Source organism: Seriola dumerili, unplaced genomic scaffold (genome assembly GCF_002260705.1).
Source record: "Seriola dumerili isolate Sdu_G_001 unplaced genomic scaffold, Sdu_1.0 BDQW01000052.1, whole genome shotgun sequence".
Lineage (NCBI taxonomy): Eukaryota > Metazoa > Chordata > Actinopteri > Carangiformes > Carangidae > Seriola > Seriola dumerili.
In genome coordinates this window covers 11,587,046-11,603,979 of record NW_019174307.1, presented here as the reverse complement: position 1 = coordinate 11,603,979, position 16,934 = coordinate 11,587,046, and the positions used below count along the sequence as shown (strand labels likewise).

The 16,934-nt window shown below is 34.1% G+C and overlaps 1 protein-coding gene across 1 annotated transcript; it reads right to left on the bottom strand.

Moving 5' to 3' along the window:
- Nucleotides 1-117: 117 nt before the first annotated feature.
- gorasp2 (golgi reassembly stacking protein 2) lies at nucleotides 118-6,741 on the bottom strand. Its single transcript, XM_022741331.1, has 10 exons — nucleotides 6,518-6,741; nucleotides 4,317-4,397; nucleotides 3,998-4,201; nucleotides 3,797-3,883; nucleotides 3,585-3,715; nucleotides 2,812-2,944; nucleotides 2,586-2,718; nucleotides 2,278-2,361; nucleotides 2,033-2,146; nucleotides 118-1,112 (listed from the first exon to the last, which is right to left on the bottom strand). The coding sequence occupies exons 1-10, from the start codon at nucleotides 6,578-6,580 to the stop codon at nucleotides 886-888; spliced, it is 1,257 nt and encodes a 418-aa protein (XP_022597052.1). The 5' UTR covers nucleotides 6,581-6,741; the 3' UTR covers nucleotides 118-885.
- Between the last annotated feature and the right edge of the window lie 10,193 nt (nucleotides 6,742-16,934).

Below are 16,934 nucleotides of genomic sequence, written 5' to 3'. Positions count from 1 at the left end.
GCTGTATGTTCCACTTCGGGTACAAATTGTACAGTTCTGCTAAGAGTGAATAATAAATGCCAGGAAACCTTTTTCTCCCATTGAATGGTATTGTAAAATATATTAAGTTACCATCCATGTTTATCACCCGATAATATGCTCTTTAAATTTCAGGGTACAGTCTACCAGCAATTACCTCCCTTTTCTGAGATTATACTGACCCTCTGTGGCTTTGTTTGGTACTGCATTGTTACAGAGCATACAAAGGGATGCTCACAGCACAAACCAATTTAGATGAACATAATACAAAGAGGCTGAGATAGAGAAAATACATTAGTTTAATCAAGGTAACGTTTACAAATTATTTTTTGTACAAAACCAAAACCATTTAATATTTCATGGCTAAAGCATCAAGCAAACCTGCTTATCTAAAGGAAAATCCTCAGTAGTATACTATTCGAAGATGCAAAGATACTGACTTTCACATTTGAAAGTAACTTGTTCCCCACGTTTTACACTTGTTGCAAAAATCAAAAAATCCACGTAGTTTTTGTTAACATACCTTTCACTACAATTGAGTTATGAATGATTTTAAAATCTTGTCCTGCTGGAGAGTGTATATTTGTATTCTAAGGTTTGAATGACTCTTGTAATTATTCTTTGACTGTCCATCTTCTCTTAAGGTGCCTGGATGTTTTTGTTTTGACACCTAATTCTGAGGAAAACTTGAGTTTTGCTGCAATTAGGAAAACCAGCAGTGTAATTCCAGTATCCTTGAGATACTGGAGCACTTGTACAACAAACCTAACACTGTTTAGGAGCAATTTGTCAACTGAGTGCTGCAGCTAATGTCTATATTGTATAAAGACTTCAGAGCAAGCTGACAACCTTAAATGGTGCTCTCTGCTAAGATGAGTCTACAGACATAGTGATATTTATTGATTCAGAGGTGGTCACTGACGATTGGATTGGGGTTTTGGTCAGTGACCTGTTCATTTGGATAGAGGGAGATGTGGTATTCTGTGTAACAGCAGGAGCCGATTTAGCAGTGATGGGGGGAAGAATAAGGTCAGATGGAGGCAGAGTAACACCAGGAACCACACCAGGGAGGTTGAGAGGAGGAAGTGGAAGACCTGCGGAGAACAACACAAACAAAAGCTGTCACCTACAAAAAAAACTTATTTGAAATGGCGATATTTTTTTTTTTCATTTTTTGTTAGTTGTTAAGGCATGTTGGTTTTTTTATCATAAAATTAATGGATTTCTAAATGCTAAAAGCAACAAATGCTACGATTTTTTTTAAATTTATTTTTTATTGTAAAGGATTGGTTCACAATTTTTCTTTAAACAATAGTCAGGTGCCTGCATGAATTTTTGAAACAGCTTATGCTTACTGTAATCACTGTCCTGTTCATACCAGCTATGAAGAGATCCCTTCCTAATGCACTAAGGGGTAAGAGATGGAGGATAAAAATCCAGTTGTCATTCTGTGCAAAAATGTATTCAAAGGTTCCTCTGAAGTTAATGGGGCCTCAGCAGTTAACCAGTTATCTTTCAATGTACAAAATCCCCTTGTGTTACTATCTCTCCATTCCTGCTCAACAAGCAAACCCTGTCCTAAGAAACAAAATGAGGGAATGTTATACAAAGACTGAATTTGAAAGATTCCCTTGATTTGGTTAATTCAGGCTGCTGAGATTTTAAATCAATTCTTTGCACAGAACAGGGACTGTTGATTTTGTTCCCCATCACTTACAGTGGAAGCGCATGAGGAAGACATCTCTTAATAGCCAGTTTGGACAGAAAGGAAACAACAGTTTCAACATTCAAATGGGCAACTGTTGTTTAAGACAAACTTGAAAAGTTGTGAAGCTATCCTTTAAGTACTGCAAATATAAAAGTTTGTTGAATCATCTGAGAATGCAATATCTCAGCAATATGAAATAGTAAAATGAGCATTTGTCTCTACAAACCTTTTAAGAACAATTCAAATCCCATGAAAAGACTAAATTTTACAACTAAACGAAGCACACGTCAAAGAATAAAACAATACCTGCATGTTGTAATCCAACTCCAGGTGTCAGCACTTGGCCCATGTCTGGCATGGTGATGTTGAGGTTTGGTAAATTAGGCAATGGTGGAAGACCTCCGTGTAAGGGCCTTAAGCCTGTGCAACAAATATTATATATTTTAGACAGTGTTAGGTTAGCAGACTTATGTCTGTCAACTAATAACGAGTTTGGCTGACTTGGGCAACAGGCCTGTGGAGCTCCAAGCCCCAGAATAATTTCTACTCACCTGGTATTGTTGGAGCAGAACTGACAGGCAGGGAAGAGCTTTGTAAGGAGGGGACATGACTGGACAGTGGAACTGTAGGGGCTCCTGAAACAAAATTCATGTTACATGTTGTCATGACAACTATGAGTGGAGGTATTTGACTGACTTGTGGCTTGTACTATGCATCTTTTTTTAGTTCCAGACATTTCGATGTCTAAATGGAAATTTTCTGCATGTATTTCACTTCTTATTTATCTTATCTGTGCATATTACAGCTCGGTCAACCTCAATTCATACGGTATGTTAAAGTCAGAGAGATGATAGTGTACCTGTCTGTAGATTGCTAAGGACAGTGGTCGGATTAGAGCTGACTGAAAAGCCAGTGAGAGACTGCTCTAATCCAGTCGATGCAGAGGACGACAAAGCAACCGGAACGGTTGGAATGACAGCAGAGAGATGGACCTGGTGACCGAAATCACCTCATGTCAATAAATGTTCACCAGACGTCAAATTAATGTTTTCCTTGGGATGCAAATACTGTATATGCTGAGCTACCTCTGTGAATCCATCTTTAGGTGAAGGATTGAGTTCATTAGGAGTCCGTGCAGGGAAACTGATCTTCTTGCCTTCTGCGAATGGCAGTGTAGGTATCCTGTGCAGGTAGCCATAGCCAATCCCACATCCTAGACTGAAGAGAGAGAAGTACAGCAATACTGAGGGGAACATGTCCAAACTTTTCACAATCAACCTACACATAAATTAAATCCAAAGACTGCTGTGAGACAGTTAGAGGTGACAGAATATGTTTCGTATTTTGTCTTTCACACAGCACACAGCCTCCATCTGGGATCCACAATAGCTTTCAATTACTGTATTTCCTCAAAAAGTGAGCAGGGACTTTATTAACTCAACTGTAGAAGGTAACAGGCCTTTATTTGAGGCAGGGTTTTATTTAGAGGCAGATCTTCATTTCGAATTCCCTCTGTCTGATATGTAGTATTGATCATACCGGTATTTTAGTACAAAGCCACTACTCCATTTCCCTGCAGCTCCCACGGAGCCAGGAAATCAGGGCGGCAAGGTGAATGCCTGTAACAACAGGTGTAGCCTTAAACCTACAGTTGGCACCCATACATAGTCCAGCCATACACTAGATTCATACCTAGTCTTATTTGGGAAAAAAGTATCTAAATCTAGCAACAAATGCACTAAGTTGGCAACAGCACAGGCTGTAAATGCCCCCCTAATAGAAACAGTTTGTGCCAATTCATTATGAAAGAGCAGTGGCCAATGGGGAAACAAGCTGGTTTCCTTGATGACTGTCATACCTGCCCTCTCCACCCCAGTCACAGTTTGGAGTGATGACCACCTCGCGGCAGTTGTCTGTGTCTGTGTTGTAGACATACAGCTTCAGCTCCTTCCCTTCATGGGTTTCAATGAGGGAGAACAGATCCTCGGTCTGTTCAAAGAGTAAAGAAGCACAGCACAGCACTTTAACCACTTCTATGTCAACATTACAACCCATCTGCAAAGCAGGTACCTCATTCATGACGGTGTCGGCTCCTATAATGTAGTCAGCATGCGCCCTCAAACCAGCCAGGGCTGCGGGTGAGTTTGGCTCTACTTCCTGGACGCAAAACATTTGTAAACATATCAGGTCAAAGCAATAACTTTCAAATATCAAAACATTCAAATTCATCTTTGGATGTTATTTTATGCTTCTATTATTTGCCACACTCACCAAGACATGCCAAACATTTTCATTGGTTCCTTCAAAGCTGCAGAAGCGAATGCTGACGCCCAGAAGCCCCTGGCCGCCCCACATGTTACTGGGTGTGACAGTTGTCTCTCTCACTGCCATCATCTTGCTGCTGTACAACAGCATCTTGATGGGCCTCTCCACGTTCATCTTCAGCAGCTCTTTTAGGGTGTCGTTGTCTTTGTTCTATGAGAGATCAATACATTCAAATCATGTCACAATACTTGTGGCTGTGTGAGACATACTAAACCAGGTCCAACCACTCCAGGAAGTTGTATTATTCCTACAACAGTAAACTTACCAATCTCGTGTCACAAATGGAAATGATGAAATCAAAGAATGGTTCCAGTCCTGCACGGTGACCAGGGGAATTCTCTTGCACCTGTAAAATAGTGTTTTTCACAATGTGAAAGAGTTATTCTGCAGGCTGGAGGCAGTGAAGAAGTACTTAAACCTTTAATTAAGTACAAGTTCCAATGGAACAATGTGAAGATACTCCATTACAAGTAAAAATCCTGTATTCAAAAGTGTACTTAAGTAATTATTTGTACTCTTAGTAAAGAAAAGTAAAACATATTGGTCCCTGTGACTAATAAATTCTCTATTCTCTCTAATGCATCAATGCTATAGTACCATTTTACTGTTGTAGCTGCTTGAGGTGGAGCTAGTTTTAACTACTTGAACAAACTCACACAATGCAATGTACTCATCTGAAACAGTACAGATATAAATGAAAATAAAACATTCATGAAAGGTACCTAAAAACTATACTTATATATAGTACTTAAGTAAATGTACTTTGCACCACTGGCTAGAAGATGACATACTGCAGCTGACGGCCAGAAGGTTCAGGCCAATCGATGACAATGTGACTGTGAGCCAGCATGAACAATAACAGGACCCTGAAACTGAAGCAGCTAAATGAAATTCAGCCATCATTAATTTGACAGTATACTCCTGTGCTTTTATATACTTTATACTCTACAGTTCAGCCAGAGTGACCATCAGGTTCTTGGTCACCTATCGTACAGGGACGTTCTCCCCTGATCACTCAGTGTGGCTGGGCGGCCAGCTCAAGGGAGATCGCTGGTTGTTCCAAACTTCTTCCATTTAAGAATTATGGAGGCCACTGTGCTGTTGAGAACCTTCAATGCAGTACAACTTTTTTGTATCCTTCCGCAGATCTGTGCCTCAACATAATCCTATCTTTGAGCTCTGCAGGTCGTTGTTTCTACCTCATAGATTGGTTTTTGCTCTTATATGCAGTCAGCTGTGAGACCTTATATAGACAGTTGTGTGCCTTTCCAAATCATGTCCAATCAATTAAATTCACCACAGCTCAGGGTGTGGTCCAGGTGTAGAAAAATCTCAAAGATGAGCGAGACAAAATGGGAGGAATTTGAGCTAAATTTCAAAATACATATGTCAATGTGATATTTCAGTTTTTACTTATAATAAATTTGCAAACATTTCATTGCTTTTTCATTTCATTTTTTTATTTTAGCATAAGGCTACAATATAACAAAATGTGGACACTTTCTGAACTGTAAACTATTTTTTTTTTGGCAGCAGCAACAGTAGATAAATCTTGAGAGAGATTTGTGAGATACACTGCAAGATGTACATAATGGATAATATATTTCTGGGAATAATTAACGTGGCTGGTGGTTTACATCGATCATCCTCACTGCTTAAAATATAATTTACCTCCCTTTTGCTGTATACTTTGCCAATCACGGATGGTTATATTCAGTTCAATTCATTTTTAATGTCTAAATCAACAAAATATGTCATTTACACTATTGCATACAACTGTGTAAAAATAAGGTAGATGAAGGTGCATTCAGGGGCATATTCATTATCTTTTCACCTAAAAACCGCAACGGGTTTTCGCAATGAAGGTTCACACCCATTTTAGAAGTCACACAGCAGCTACACCGGTTATTCAGGCAACGTCAGGGTTATAATTGAACCCTGAAAACTGCCAGAGGTGTTCATCCAGAGCACTGAAAAGAGGAAATCAGCTACTGTTGACAACGTCTGCGCATGCTTGCATACTAATGAACCATGTCAAGTCAGTCATATGGATTTATACCGTTTAAATGCACAAGACGAATCTGTCACGACATGAAAATGACATCTAGTGTTAAAGAAAGTCCACGTTCACACAGTCAGGCTTGCAGGTGAACGACTATATACCGCGTTAAACGAGTGAGGGGCGTCAACACTGACTACAACACTTCACAGATGAGCGTTCATTCAAATATCTTGACGGGCAGGCGTTGACAGCTGGTCCAGACAAATACCGTAACCTATCTGAAACCTTCTTAACTACCACAGAATTAATGTAAACACATAAACATTTAGCTGCAGAAATAGAGCATTAGAGGGCCAGCAGGACCCTCCTCCCCTGTGTCTCTGCAGCTAACAGCAGGTTTCTATAAGAAGGATCGCACACACTAAATATGCTGCATTTCACCGGGACATGAAAACTTCTCTCACTCTGAGGACGTGGTAGCCTTCCGATCCTCCACCTGGTATCTCGACGCTCTGAGAGCCCCCCATGTTTTTCCTGAACGTGTGTATCAGGGTGGGCTGACTAGCTGTGTCGGATTAGCAGAAGGCTCTCCTCCAGATCATGTCCGTGACAGTTCCGTGTTTCCTGCGGTTTCTGGCTCCCAGCATTTCCGCTGTAGTGCGGTGCTGCAGCCCTCTGTGGTGGTAGAGTGATGACAGCAAAAATGTCCACTGCAAGGCTTTAAATCGGTTTGAAACAAATAATTCTCATCCAGGTTTTGAAATAAGTCTAGAAGTCGAGGGCAAAGCTGTTTTAATTCTTTTGCAAGGCTGGGTTATCAAATGCCTCAAGGGCTCCATGCCTGCAGGGGCCACTTATGAGGACATTTAGACAAATACAGTACAACTTTTACTGAAGGAAAATAATATTTCCTCCCAACAAATTTCAACTAAGATGAGCCAAAAATCTAGTGTTGGACCTCACATATTCCTCGCATTTTCCCCCCAAAATTTTATGTTATAAAATTACCCCAAAACTAGAAGGGTACTATCCCCAGAACTATCAGGTACTGTTTTTTGTACTGTTTTACCAAGACTCAAGTTACACGCTCATTTTTCTTTTTTAAGACCAGTATACTTTTTCTTGAGTAACATTTTGAATGTTGGACTTTGTAAGCTACCTTGTAATATTGCTGCTTTTACTAAAGGAAAAGCATATTTCCTTCTAATGAGTTTCAACTAAGATGAGTCATAATCTAGTGTTGGATATCACATATTCCTTGCATTATATATTCCTAAATTAATGTGTGTTGTGTTATCAAATTACACCAGAACTAGAAGGGCACTCCACCTACGCCAGTACCAATGTCAAACAACATATACCAGACTTCACAGAAAATAATCAAGGGCATAGGTTAACATATGAACGGTAGGGACATATCCCCACCAATTACTTGGGAGTAAAGAATTGTTCCTATCAATATTTGAGTGAACTTGTTTTCACTATGGTTTGAGTGAGGTCATATAAGATAATTCCAATGTGCCCTCCAAGAGGCATGCTAGGCAATCTGAAGGCTCACGTCATGTGAGAATATTAGTGGTACCTGTCACCAGAAAAATGTCACCTGATGTTATTTAACGATGATAGCTAATGTTACATAGCAAGCTAACCTGTGCTTCTGTCTTCTGTAGGCTAGCAGTCAGTTTGAAAGCAGGATTAAACAGAAAATGGTGCAATATCAAAGTATGAGTTTAATTTCTATCGAAAAATCGCATGAAAATGTGACTATGAATGCTAGACTTTTTGTATGCATTGCTATACTACAATGTTTTCATACCTTACTACTCTATGACATTTTAAGCCTTACTATGCTTTGAAGTTTTTAAGCCTTACTACACTATGATATTTCATGCCTTACTATGAAATTCTATGCCGTACAATCCTATGACTTTTTTATGCATTTCTATACTATGAAATGTTGAGCCTTACTATACTATGACTTTTTATGCCTTATTATACTATGATGTTTTTATGCCTTACTACACTATGTTTTTTATGCCTTACTATAATATGACATTTTTATGCCTCACGATACTTTGAAATTTCATGCCTTACTATACTATGACTTTTTATGCCTCATTATACAACAATGTTTTTATGCCTTACTATACTTTGATGCTTTCATGTCTTACTATACAATGACTTTTTTATGTCTTACCATACTATGACTTTTTTATGCCTTACTATTTTATGAATTTTTATGCCTTGTCATACGATGAATTTTTATGCCTTGTCATACGATGAATTTTTATGCCTTGTCATACGATGAATTTTTATGCCTTGTCATACGATGAATTTTTATGCCTTGTCATACGATGAATTTTTATGCCTTGTCATACGATGAATTTTTATGCCTTGTCATACGATGAATTTTTATGCCTTGTCATACGATGAATTTTTATGCCTTGTCATACGATGAATTTTTATGCCTTGTCATACGATGAATTTTTATGCCTTGTCATACGATGAATTTTTATGCCTTGTCATACGATGAATTTTTATGCCTTGTCATACGATGAATTTTTATGCCTTGTCATACGATGAATTTTTATGCCTTGTCATACGATGAATTTTTATGCCTTGTCATACGATGAATTTTTATGCCTTGTCATACTATGAATTTTTATGCCTTACTATAGCATGACTTTTTTATGCTTTACTATACTATGACTTTTTATGCCTTATTATACTATGATGTTTTTATGCCTTACTACACTATGTTTTTTATGTCTTACTATAATATGACGTTTTTATGCCTCACGATACTTTGAAATTTCATGCCGCACTATCCTATGAATCTTTTATGCCTTACTATTTTATGAATTTTTATGCCTTACCATACTATGACTCTTTTACACCTTCCTATGCCATAATGTTTTATGCTTTACTACACTATGACATTTTTATGCCCTACAATGCTATGACTTTTTGTATGCCTTAGTAAACCATGACTTTTTTATGCCTTATTATACTATGACTTTTTATGCCTTACTATACTATGACTTTTTTATGCCTTACTATACCATGACTTTTTATGCCTTACTATACTATGACTTTTGTATGCCTTACTACACTGTGACTTTTTTATGCCCTACTATACTATGACTTTTTATGCCTTACTATTTTATGACTTTTTTATACCTTACTACTCTATGACGTTTTATGCCTTATCATACTATGATGTTTTTATGCCTTACTACACTATCTCTTTTCATGCCTTATTATATGACCACATTTTTATGCCTTACTATACCATGACTTTTTATGCCTTACTATACTATGACTTTTTATGTCTTAATAAACTATGATGTTTTTATGGCTCAGAATACATTTTTTATACCTTACAATATTGCGACTTTTTATGTCTTACAATACAATGACTTTTTATGCTTTACTATACTATGACTTTTTTATGACTTACTATACTATGTTCTTTATGCCTTACTATAATATGACGTTTTTATGCCTTACGGTACTATGAAATTTCATGCCTTACTATCCTATGACCTTTCATGCCTTACCATACTATGACATTTTATGGCTTACCATACTATGACTTTTTTTATTCCTAACTATACCATGACTTTTTATGCCCTACTATACTATGACTTTTTATGCCTTACCACACTATGACGTTTTTATGCCTTACTATACTTTGATGAATTTATCTCTTACTATAAATGACTTTTTTATGCTTTACTATACCATGACTTTTTATGCCTTACTGTACTATGAATTTTTATGCCTTACTATACTATGACTTTTTATGCCTTATTATACTATGATGTTTTTATGCCTTACTACACTATGTTTTTTATGTCTTACTATAATATGACGTTTTTATGCCTCACGATACTTTGAAATTTCATGCCGTACTATCCTATGAATTTCATATGCCTTACTATTTTATGAATTTTTATGCCTTACCATACTATGACTCTTTTACACCTTCCTATGCCATAATGTTTTATGCTTTACTACACTATGACATTTTTATGCCCTACAATGCTATGACTTTTTGTATGCCTTAGTACACCATGACTTTTTTATGCCTTATTATACTATGACTTTTTATGCCTTACTATACTATGACTTTTTTATGCCTTACTATACCATGACTTTTTATGCTTTACTATACTATGACTTTTTGTATGCCTTACTACACTATGACTTTTTTATGCCTTACTACACTATCTCTTTTCATGCCTTATTATATGACCACGTTTTTATGCCTTACTATACCATGACTTTTTATGCCTTACTATACTATGACTTTTTATGTCTTAATAAACTATGATGTTTTTATGGCTCAGAATACATTTTTTATACCTTACAATATTGGGACTTTTTATGTCTTACAATACTATGACTTTTTATGCTTTACTATATGACTATTTGTATGCCTTACTACACCATGACTTTTTATGCCTTATTATACTATGACTTTTTATGCCTTACTATACTATGACTTTTTTATGCCTTACAATACCATGACTTTTTATGCCTTACTATACTATGACTTTTTTATGCCTTACTAAACCATGACTTTTTATGCCTTACTATACTATGACTTTTTGTATGCCTTACTACACTATGATTTTTTTTATGCCCTACTATACTATGACTTTTTATGCCTTACTATACTTTGACTTTTTATACTTTACTACACTATGACTTTTTATGCCTTATCATACTATGATGTTTTTATGCCTTACTACACTATCTCTTTTCATGCCTTATTATATGACCACGTTTTTATGCCTTACTATACCATGACTTTTTATGCCTTACTATACTATGACTTTTTTATGTCTTACCATACTATGACTTTTTTATGCTTACCACAATATAATGTTTTTATGCCTTACTATACTTTGATGCTTTTGTGTGTTAATATACAATGAAATGTTAAGCCTTACTATACTATGACTTTTTATGCCTTAATAAACTATGATGTTTTTATGTCTTAGAATACATTGACTCTTTTATTCCTTACTATACTATGTCTTTTCACGCCTTAATATTCTGTGACTTTTTATGCCTTACTATACTATGAAGTTTCATGCCCTAATATACTATGAGTTTCTATGTCTTATTATACAATGACTTTTATGCCTTACTATACTATTATTTGTATGCCTTACTACACTATGACGTTTTTTTGCCTTATGATACTATGAAATTTTATGCCTTACTATCCTATGAATTTTTATGCCTTGTCATACTATGAATTTTTATGCCTTACTACACTATGACTTTTTTATGCCCTACTATAGCATGACTTTTTATGCCTTACTATACTATGAGTTTTTATGCCTTACTACACTATGACATTTTTGTGGCCTACAATGCTATGACTTTTTTATGCCTTACTATACTATGACTTCTTATGCCTTATTATACTATGATGTTTTTATGCCTTAGTACACTATGTCTTTTTATTCCTCATTATACGACGACATTTTTATGCCTTACTATACTTTGATGCTTTTATGTCTTACTATACAATGAAATGTTTAGCCTTACTATACTATAACTTTTTATGCCTTAATAAACTATCATGTTTTTATGGCTTAGAATACGTTGACTCTTTTATGCCTTACTATACTATGACTTTTTTATGCCTACACATACTATTACCTTTTTATGCTTTACTATACCATGACTTTTTATGCCTTACTATACTATGACTTTTTATGCCTTACTATACTATGACTTTTTATGCCTTACTACACTATGACATTTTTATGCCCTACAATGCTATGACTTTTTCATGCCCTACAATACTATGACTTTTTTATGCCTAAACATACTATTACCTTTTTATGCTTTACTATACCATGACTTTTTATGCCTTACTATACTATGACTTTTTATGCCTTACTATACTATGACTTTTTATGCCCTACTATACTATGACTTTTTATGCCCTATTATACTATGATTTTTTTATGCCTTATTACACTATGTCTTTTGATACCTTATTATATGTCAACGTTTTTATACCTTATTATAGTTTGATGCTTTTATGTCTTACTATACAATGAAATGTTAAGCCTTACTATACTATGACTTTTTATGCCTTAATAAACTATGATGTTTTTATGGCTTAGAATACATTGACTCTTTTATGCCTTACTATACTATGAAGTTTCATGCCTTACTATACTATGAGTTTCTATGTCTTATTATACAATTACTTTTTTATGCCTTACTAAACTATTTTTTTTTATTCCTAACTATACTATGACTTTTTATGCCTCACCACACTATGACGTTTTTATGCCTTACTATACTTTGATGAATTTATCTCTTACTATAAATGACTTTTTTATGCTTTACTATACCATGACTTTTTATGCTTTACTATACTATGAATTTTTATGCCTTACTATACTATGACTTTTTATGCCTTATTATACTATGATGTTTTTATGCCTTACTACACTATGTTTTTTATGCCTTACTATAATATGACGTTTTTATGCCTCACGATACTTTGAAATTTCATGCCGCACTATCCTATGAATCTTTTATGCCTTACTATTTTATGAATTTTTATGCCTTACCATACTATGACTCTTTTATACCTTATTATGCCATAATGTTTTATGCCTTATTATACTATGACATTTTTATGCCCTACAATGCTATGACTTTTTGTATGCCTTAGTACACCATGACTTTTTTATGCCTTATTATACTATGACTTTTTATGCCTTACTATACTATGACTTTTTTATGCCTTACTATACTATGACTTTTTATGCCTTACTATACTATGACATTTTTATGCCTTACTATACCATGACTTTTTATGCCTTACTATACTATGACTTTTTGTATGCCTTACCACACTATGACTTTTTTATGCCCTACTATACCATGACTTTTTATACCTTACTATACTATGACTTTTTGTATGCCTTACTACACTATGACTTTTTTATGCCCTACTATACTATGACTTTTTATGCCTTACTATATTATGACTTTTTATACCTTACTACACTATGACTTTTTATGCCTTATCATACTATGATGTTTTTATGCCTTACTACACTATCTCTTTTTATGCCTTATTATATGACCACGTTTTTATGCCTTACTATACCATGACTTTTTATGCCTTACTATACTATGACTTTTTATGTCTTAATAAACTATGATGTTTTTATGGCTCAGAATACATTTTTTATACCTTACAATATTGCGACTTTTTATGCTTTACTATACTATGACTTTTTTTATGACTTACTATACTATGTTTTTTTATGTCTTACTATAATATGACGTTTTTATGCCTCACGATACTTTGAAATTTCATGCCTTACTATCCTATGAATTTTTTATGCCTTACAATTTTATGAATTTTTATGCCTTACCATACTATGACTCTTTTATACCTTACTATGCCATAATGTTTTATGCCTTATTATACTATGACTTTTTATGCCTTACTATACTATGACTTTTTTATGCCTTACTAAACCATGACTTTTTATGCCTTATTATACTATGACTTTTTATGCCTTACTATACTATGACTTTTTTATGCCTTACTAAACCATGACTTTTTATGCCTTATTATACTATGACTTTTTATGCCTTACTATACTATGACTTTTTTATGCCTTACTAAACCATGACTTTTTATGCCTTACCATAATATGACTTTTTGTATGCCTTACTACACTATGACTTTTTTATGCCCTACTATACTATGACTTTTTATGCCTTACTATACTTTGACTTTTTATACTTTACTACACTATGACTTTTTATGCCTTATCATACTATGATGTTTTTATGCCTTACTACACTATCTCTTTTCATGCCTTATTATATGACCACGTTTTTATGCCTTACTATACCATGACTTTTTATGCCTTACTATACTATGACTTTTTTATGACTTACTATACTATGACTTTTTTTGCATCATTATTATTTGATTCTTTATGCCTTACTATACCATGACTTTTTCGTGACTTACAATACCTTGACATTTTTATGCCATACAATATTATGTTTCTTTACATCTTATTATACTATGACCTTTTAAGCCTTACTATACTTTGACTTTTTATGCCTTGTTATACTATGAATTTTTTCCCCTCACAATACTATGACTTTGTAAGACTTACTATTCCACAACTTTTTATGCTTTGTTATACTATGAATTTTTATGCCTTATTATACTGACTTATTTATGCCTTACTATACTATGATTTTTTTTTTATCACTTTCTTTATGTCAGGGACCAAGCAGATAGACCAGACAGACACACGTCTTTGGAAAAACAATGTCCAGTTTTTTATTTACAAGAGGCAAAAAGGAATAACAAAAATACTTCAAAATTATAATTCTGGGCCCATAAATAAATTTACATACAGTAGAACTAAACTCTAGTAATAACAGAAGTGAACTTAACAGCACAAACTGACCTTACTCACAGAAACAAGGGGAGACATATATAGTGGCTGATCAGTCCATTCAGATACACATAACCATTTAAACAAACTACAATAACCACAAAACATGTCAGCATAGTGCTACACCATATTAACTGAGGAAAAGTACTGAAACAAATGAACTCAAACAGAATTGTCAAAGTAATAATAACAAAAAAATCTAACTAACTGACACTGCCCCCTCCCACAATGCTGGAGGAACATGGTGTTGTCCAATTAGCAATTAGTACCATTTAAGCAGGCCTGATGGAGCTGGGACTTCTTTTGATGGCCAGCCCGGCAACTCCAGCAGCAACCCTGAGGAACTGGTGACTCAAAGAAAACTTAATTAATTTCATGACATGACAAACAACTTAAATGTATGAAATTAATATAACAAAACTGACAAAGAAAGTTAACTAAATGTGTGCATTCCAAATAGATAACTATACTGTGTATTATTGCTAATAAAACTGTATGTTATATCAAACCAAAACCTTTGTGCAATTATTTATCTGTTTGTGTATGTGAATTTTGCTGAGAAAGAAAGACTCTTAAAGTGAATAAACAAATGAAAGAGTTACCATCATTCCTTTTATTCAGTTTGTGGCTGCTGTTGTGGCCATCCCACCATGCAATGACTTTTTCATGCCTACCATAATGTGACTTTTTTATGCCTTACTATATTATAACGTTTTATGCCTTACTAAACAATGACTTTTTATGCCTTACCCTACAATTACATTTTTTTGCCTTACTGTACTATGACTTTCTTCTGTCTTACTATAGGCTAATATGACGTTTTATGCCTTTCTATTCTATGACTTTTTATGCCTTACAATACAATGACTTTTTTATGCCTTACTATACTATGACGTTTTATGCCTTACTATATTATGATTTTTATGTATTATTATACAATGACTTTTTTATGCCTTATGATACTATGACATTTTTTGCCTTACTGTAGTACTATGATTTTTTATGCCTTATTATACTATGACTTTTGTATACCTACATTACATACATGTATACGTTTTTTTGCCTTACTATACTACAAAATTTTATGCCTTAGTATACTCTGACTTTTTTATGCCTTACTATCCTATGACTTTTTTATGCCTTACTTTACAATGACATTTTTTTGCCTTACTAGAGTATGAGTTTCTTATGTCTTACTATACAATGACTTTTTCATGCCTTTCTATTCTATGACTTTTTATGCCTTACTATACTATGACTTTTTATGCCTTACTATATTATAACGTTTTATGCCTTACTAAACAATGACTTTTTATGCCTTACCCTACAATTACATTTTTTTGCCTTACTGTACTATGACTTTCTTCTGTCTTACTATAGGCTAATATGACGTTTTATGCCTTTCTATTCTATGACTTTTTATGCCTTACAATACAATGACTTTTTTATGCCTTACTATACTATGACGTTTTATGCCTTACTATATTATGATTTTTATGTATTATTATACAATGACTTTTTTATGCCTTATGATACTATGACATTTTTTGCCTTACTGTAGTACTATGATTTTTTATGCCTTATTATACTATGACTTTTGTATACCTACATTACATACATGTATACGTTTTTTTGCCTTACTATACTACAAAATTTTATGCCTTAGTATACTCTGACTTTTTTATGCCTTACTATCCTATGACTTTTTTATGCCTTACTTTACAATGACATTTTTTTGCCTTACTAGAGTATGAGTTTCTTATGTCTTACTATACAATGACTTTTTCATGCCTTTCTATTCTATGACTTTATATGCCTTACTATACTATGACTTTTTATGCCTTACTATATTATGATTTTTATGTATTACTATACAATTACTTTTTTATGCCTTTCTATTCTATGACTTTTTATGCCTTACTATACTATGACTTTCTTATGTCTTACTATACAATGACTTTTTCATGCCTTTCTATACTATGACTTTTTATGCCTTACTATATTATGATTTTTATGTATTATTATACAATGACTTTTTTATGCCTTGTGATACTATGACATTTTATGCCTTACTATACAATGATTTTTCATGCCTTACTATACAATAAAATTTATGCCTTACTGTAGTACTATGATTTTTTATGCCTTATTATACTATGACTTTTGTATACCTGACGTTTTAATGCCTTACTATACTACGACATTTTATGCCTTACTGTACTATGATTTTTTATGCCTTACTATACCATGGCTTTTTTATGCCTTACTATACTATGACTTTTCATGCCTTACTCTACAATGACATTTTATGCCTTACTATACTATGACATTTTTATGCCTTACTTTACTATTTCCTTTTATGCCTTACTATACTATGAAATTTAATGTCTTACTCTCCTATGACTTT

Excerpts from the sequence above, each read along its gene's own strand:
- gorasp2 (XM_022741331.1), bottom strand. The coding sequence starts at position 6,580 with ATGGGGGGCTCTCAGAGCGTCGAGATACCAGGTGGAGGATCGGAAGGC. Across the intron at positions 4,398-6,517 it reads AAGGCTACCACGTCCTCAGA|GTGCAAGAGAATTCCCCTGG; the intron begins GTGAGAGAAGTT and ends ACTATTTTACAG. Across the intron at positions 4,202-4,316 it reads CCATTTGTGACACGAGATTG|AACAAAGACAACGACACCCT; the intron begins GTAAGTTTACTG and ends GATCTCTCATAG.